The sequence below is a fragment of the Eleutherodactylus coqui genome, chromosome 13 (genome assembly GCF_035609145.1).
Source record: "Eleutherodactylus coqui strain aEleCoq1 chromosome 13, aEleCoq1.hap1, whole genome shotgun sequence".
NCBI classification, from domain to species: Eukaryota; Metazoa; Chordata; class Amphibia; order Anura; family Eleutherodactylidae; genus Eleutherodactylus; species Eleutherodactylus coqui.
Genome location: NC_089849.1, coordinates 212,580 through 219,169, shown reverse-complemented (window position 1 = coordinate 219,169; position 6,590 = coordinate 212,580). Strand labels below are relative to the sequence as shown.

Below are 6,590 nucleotides of genomic sequence, written 5' to 3'. Positions count from 1 at the left end.
GGGCACGAAATCTCATGTTTTATCCAGAATAATGCAAATAGTCCTATTAATATTCTCCAGCCATTAGTGTCTACAGCTCCTATGCTGAACTACATATGTCCATGGTTACCATCTCCAATCTCTTGCCGTGTAGCCTGCAGTCATTAGTGCATGACAAGAGAATGGAGGCGAAGTGCCAAAATACTTACTGTAGTCTCCATTGTCTTATACAGCTCCATAATACTGAAGGGCTCGTAGCATCAGGGTTGCCAACAGTCCGTTCATTTTTAGACGGTCTGTAAATGTAGGGTACATTTTTCCAGTATCCAGAATTGTTTATGAAGCTGAAAGAGTTTGTACAGATTATCATAAGTATCGTCATTTTACATAGTGAGCACTCCTGATATGGTCATCGGCCGTAGACTTACGCTACTAAGAATCTTTAGAGTTTATTTTGGTATTACAATATGTCCATAAAAAATATTCACTGTCCATGATTTTTTTGTAAATTGTCCATAAAAAATAAAAAAACTGATTGTCAACCCACATAGCATCTATGAAAGCTCTGCGCCAGGAGTCATCCCATACGATGGATCTGACATCAGGGGGATCTCTGACGCCCTCGTTGCACGCTCTCCATGACTTCACATGTACTACTGGCAGACACACGAGATAATGAACATCATTAATCGCCTGGTTACTCCTTCTTTGCACTGAAATTCTACCATCTCTGTTGTCGTCTGATGTGGGATGCAATTCTTCAAACCACATGAGCCGCAGAACCTTAGGAAGAAGCTTCGGAAACTGATGCATCCCGGAAACTCCAGTCTAACCGGATGAGAGGATTGTAGGACGGAGACACAAGATGTTCCTGCCTGAAGGAAGAAGATCTGTCAGCATACAACTTTTATCAAAGACTCTATGAAAGGATTAAAGAGCAAATCTTATGGAGAATAGCCACTTCATAAGAGACAAATACAGGGAACTCCATGTCAGGAGTCATAAGTTGGGCCACTGAGGCTTCTGTTGGGTTCGGGGGTTCTTCTTACAACCTGCAGTAATGGTCAGAGTCTGTGAATCCTATAGGAGAAGGATGCGGAAGTTTTCTCTGTATCCTGCAGTGACAGAAGGAAGGGTTCGCTCTCTTATAACCTATTCAGTGTACTGAGAGGAATATATAGGGAGGTTACAGCGGCAGCCACCACCATCACGCCATGGATAAATATATATAGCTTTGGCACTGTAGTGGCCCAATGCATAATCATGGTCCCCTCCATGAATGTCATACATGTATGTCTTATGTTGATGCACTGTGACCACCCCTACTAAATGTACTTGCAGAAGCCCAAAAGGAGAGGAGTCACCTGCTGTTACAGACTCCTGGGCTCAAAACACTTTCTACAGACCTATGGTCAGAATGCATTCTCGGGCTGTTCCAAGTGGCCAAACAGTCCAAGGAGTACCCGCCACCCAGACCCTGATTTCTCTGGGGTGATCCTGGGGACCTCCAGGAAGTAGAGGATAAAGACACGCCAGTTGAGATAGAGGACACGGCTGAAAAGAAAAGTCCTCTTCAGCCTGCCTGGCCTAGGAGGACCGGCAACATGGTGGGTTTTGCCAATTCCTGGATGGCAGTCCCACCCAAGGATACCATGTGGTCCAGGCAAGCTCCGTGACTGTGGCCATGCGGGTTAGAGGAGCTGCCTCTCCCCTGGATTGTGGTCCATAGGGACAATCGACTGGCCCGCACTTTAATGCCGCATCCCTATGTATGGGACTTTGAGGATCCCAGGGTGCAGATATACTTTAGTGCTCGAGAGCACCTGCTGCTTTGGAGGGAGTTGTGCCCTCCCTTCTCAAAACCAGCTGCCAGTAAGGAGCCTTCCTCTGCCACACCATCCAGAACTGCGGCCCAGTGTAGGAGAAACTTGGACAGCCTCTCTTCAGTAGCACCGTTGGGAGTAGGCTCTTGGAGCAGTGTTGCCCCGCCCCCTGGCTGGACCTTGGAAGAAGAGGAATAAGAAATTTACATGTCCCAGGTAATCCAGCAGCACAAAAATCAAAATGGATGTAAATTCTAAATAAAAAAGACTGTAATGCAGGGGTCCCCAACTCCAGTCCTCAGGGACCACCAACAGGTCATGTTTTCAGGATATCCTATGGTAAGAACACCTGTGGCAATGCTCGAGGCACCGACAATAATTACATCATCAGTGCAATACTGAGTAAATCCTGAAAACATGACCTGTTGGTGGTCCCTAAGGACTGGAGTTGGGGAACACTGCTCTAATGTACCAGAGACATTGAACTGTTTACCCCCATTAAGCCACTAAGGCAAAAGGACTTTAATAGAGATGAGCGAGCATACTTGTTGGTGCTTGTTACTCGCCCGAGCACCACGCGGTGCTAGAGAAACTTTATCGTCAACTCCCCGCATGTTTATCGACATTTTTTAGCCACTAAACATGTAGGGAAGGCTTTACCACTTCCTGCTATGACGTACCAACCCTCTGCACATCTACAGCAGTGACTGGCTGGGCTGATCAGGTGATCACCAAGTACTTAAACTGTTGCCGCTCGTGGCTCACCTCAGACGCATGCTGCATGATATTAGGGATAGAGCTGCTGCTAGCAATGCTAGACAGGGAAAGTGTTAATGTATGGATCCTGACTACCAGAACCCAACAGTGCTTTTTAGGACTACTACTACTCCTCTCATTCTGTGCATCAGCATTTTGGCTGGCTGGGACCAGTAGTGCGCACAGATTTTTTTTCAAGCACACTATATACCAGTTTCTGGGGGTCTGTAAATTAGTGCTATTCAACAGCAGTATACACGTTTTAATTTTTCTGTGCCTGTTGAGTGCGTACAGTATATACCAGTCTCTGGGAGTCTGTGAATTGGCGCTATCTAACAATAGTATACACTGATTATTCTGTCTATTTTGGCCTATAAGTGTATGCAGCATAACTTGCATTTTGCGTAGCATTTCATCCAAGTGCTTTATTCAACATGGTGAAGACTTGGGGTAAGGGTCGAGGCCGTGGGCGTCTGAATGAGGGTGTGGGCATAGGCCAAGGTCCTGGGTGGGGTGAAACAGTGTCTGCTGCTGAGAGATTAGTAGAGCGCCGCGTATCTCCTCTCCCCAGCTTCATATCACATTTTGCAGGTCCGCGTGATAAACCATTATTAAAAGCACAACCGTGCGATTAGGTGATGACGTGGATAGCGGATAACGCCTCCAGTACTTTATCCAACACCCAGTCTTCCACGCAGTCCACTCCTGCCATCCAAGGCAATGCACCTCTGAATCCTCAGGCTGCTTCTCCTTCCTCCCAGCCTGGTCCCTCCAGGAAAAGGAGAGATTATGAACAGGCATACTCCCAAGAACTCTTCTTGGGTCCTGCACTGAGTCTGAAAAAAAGGTTCCACAGCCACGTGAGGAGTTTGTCGTGACCAATGCCCAAAATTTTGACCTTTCACAGACTCAGGGTGATGAGGCTGGGCACTTCCAAGTAATGTCTCAAGAGCTATTTGTGGATGATGAGAATGAGACACAGTTGTCTGTCAGTGAGGTTGTTGTTAGGGCAGTAAATCTGAGGAAGGAGCAGACAGAGGATTCAGAGGAAGAGCTGGTGGATGATGAGGTGACTGACCCCACCTGGCTTGCTAAGCCTACTGAAGACAGGTCTTTAGAGGGGGAGGCAAGTGCAGCAGCAGAACAGGTTGGAAGAGGCAGTGAGGTGGCCAGGGGGAGAAGCAGGGCCAGAGCAAATAATCCACCAACTGTTCCCCACAGCACCCCCTAGTGGCAAGCCTCCATGCAGAGGGTTAGGTGTTCGAAGGTCTGGAAGTTTTTTATTGATAGCGCAGACGACCAACAAACGGTGGTGTTGAACCTGTGCCGCACCAAGATCAGCAGAGGAGCCACCACTACCGGCCTCACCACCACCAGCATGCGCACGCATATGATGGCTAAGCACCCTATGAGGTGGAACGAAGGCCATTCACCACCTCCGAGTCACACCACTGCCTTTTCCTCAGTGTCACAACCTGGCACAGAGATGCAATCCCCCTCTGAGGACGCAGGCACGAGCGCCTTCCGGCCTGTACCCACACCCTCACCTCCATGGTCCTCCACTGCCTACACCAATGTGTCCCAGTGCAGCGTTCAGCTGTCGCTAACCCAAGCCTTGGAACGAAAGCAGAAATATGCGGCCACCCACCCGCATGCACAATCTTTAAACGTGCATATTGCAAAATTACTCAGCCTAGAGATGCTGCCATACAGACTAGTAGAAACTGAGGCTTTCCGCAACCTGATGGCAGTGGTGGTCCCTCGGTACTCGGTCCCCAGTTGCCACTATTTTTCCCGATGCGCTGTTCCCGCCCTACACCAGCATGTCTCCCGCAACATAAACCGTGCCCTCACCAATGCGGTTACTGGGAAGGTCCACTTAACCACAGACACGTGGACAAGTACTGGCAGGCAGGGACACTACATCTCCCTAACGGCACATTGGGTGAACTTGGTGGAGGCTGGACCTAGTCTGACCCTGGGTCCGCTCACATGCCACCCACACCAAGGATTGTGGGTCCTACCTCGGTGATGGTTTCTCTGGCGTATTATGCCACCTCCTCCAAACACCACCCCTCCTCCTACTCCTCCAACTCCACCTTGATTACCACATGTGAGCACGTCGCCTGCAGTCGGTATCTCGAGGCGCTGCAGCCCTGCGGTGGGGAAGCGCCAGCAGGCTGTGCTGAAACTACTCAGCTTGGGAGACAAGAGGCACACTGCGCAAGAGCTGTTACAGGGTTTGACGGAGCAGACCGATCTGTGGCTTTCGCCATTGAACCTCCAACCAGGCATGGTTGTGTGTGACAATGGGCGTAACCTGGTGGCAGCTCTGCAGCTTGGCAGACTCACACACGTGCCATGCCTGGCGCACGTGTTCAATCTGGTTGTTGAGCGTTTTCTGAAAAACTACCCCCATTTGTCTGACCTGCTCAGCAAGGTGCGTTGCATGTGCGCACATTTCAGGAAGTCCAGCACAGATGCTGCCACCCTCAGGACACTGCAACATCGCTTCCAGCTGCCAGTGCACCGACTGTTGTGAGACATGCCCAAGCACTGGAATTCTATGTTGCACATGTTAGCCAGGCTTTACGAGCAGCATTGAGCCATTATAGAATACCAGCTGCAACATGGCCGTCAGAGTGGTAGTCAGCCTCCGCAGTTCTTCACAGAGGAGTGGGCATGGATGTCTGACATCTGTCAGGTCTTAGGAAACTTTGAAGAGTCTACACAAATGGTGAGCAGCGATGCGGCCATTAGCAGCGTAACCATCCCACTGCTTTGCCTGCTGAGAAATTCGCTGCTAAGCATAAAGGCTGAGGCTTTGCGGTTAGAACAGAAGATGGTGGATGACAATATGTCGCTTGATAGCCAGACCACCCTCACATCTGTTTCTCAGTGCGTATTGCAGGAGGAGGAGGGGGCAGAAGAAGGAGGGGGAAGAGACTGCTGCCCACATTGCAGAGAATACCCATGCTACTTCCCTCAAATCTGTTCAGCGTGTATGGGCTGAAGAGGAGGAGGAGGGGGATCATGAAAGTCATCCTCCTAGTGAGGACAGCGATGCGTTGCATACTGGTACCCTGGCACACATGGCTGACTTCATGTTAGGCTGCCTTTCCCATGACCCTCGCGTTAGATGCATTCTGGCCAACCAGGATTACTGGGTGTTCACCCTTCTCGACCCACGGTATAAGGAGAACCTTTCCACTCTCATTCCCGAAGAGGAAAGGGGTACGAGAGTGATGCAATACCACAAGGCCCTGGTGGAAAAGCTGATGCTAAACTTCCCATCTGACAATGGTAGCGGTTGAGGACGTAGTTCAGTGGGCCAACTAGCAGGGGAAGTGCAGGGATCAGGCAGCATGTCTAGCGGAGCAAGGGGAACACTCTCCAAGGCCTTTGCCAGTTTTATGGCTCCCCAGCCAGACTGTGTCACCACTCCCCAGTCTAGGGTGAGTCGGAGGGAACACTGTAAAAAGATTGTCAGGGAGTACATAGCCGACTGTACCAACATCCTCCGTGATGCCTCTGCTCCATACAACTATTGGGTGTCAAAGCTGGACACATGGCACGAACTTGCGCTGTATGCCTTGGAGGTGCTGGCCTGCTCTGCCGCTAGCGTCTTATCAGAGATGGTGTTTAGTGCTGCTGGGGGGGGGTCATCACGGATAAGCGTACCCGCCTGTCAACTGACAACGCTGACAGGCTTACACTCATTAAGATGAACAAAGGCTGAATTTCCCCAGACTTCTCTTGTCCACCGGTGCAAAGCAGCAGAACATAAAGATTCTTTAAGCTGGAACAGAAGAACCATGCACCCTCTACCACCCCAAAAAAGGGGAGAAGTAGCTTGGTCTATCCCTCTCTGATCTTCCTCCTCCTAAACCAGCATGCCATTACGCTGAACAGCCAATATTTCAGAGGGCTAAAAGGCTCTGTTAAAACAAATTTTTTCGGAGGGCTGCCTCCAGGCTCTGTTAGCAAATTAAGCAACTACGAGCTCTATCTTTAAAAAATGTTTCTGGGTTT

At 49.8% G+C, this 6,590-nt stretch overlaps 1 protein-coding gene across 1 annotated transcript in view; it reads right to left on the bottom strand.

The window, feature by feature from the left end:
* Nucleotides 1-342: 342 nt before the first annotated feature.
* LOC136588652 (CCN family member 5-like) overlaps nt 343-6,590 on the bottom strand; it is a 112,151-nt gene continuing 105,903 nt past the window's right edge. Inside the window, exon 5 of the mRNA XM_066588035.1 lies at nt 343-854. Within this exon, the coding sequence (XP_066444132.1) occupies nt 633-854 (222 nt within the window). The 3' untranslated portion in view covers nt 343-632. The remainder of the gene's footprint in view (nt 855-6,590) is intronic.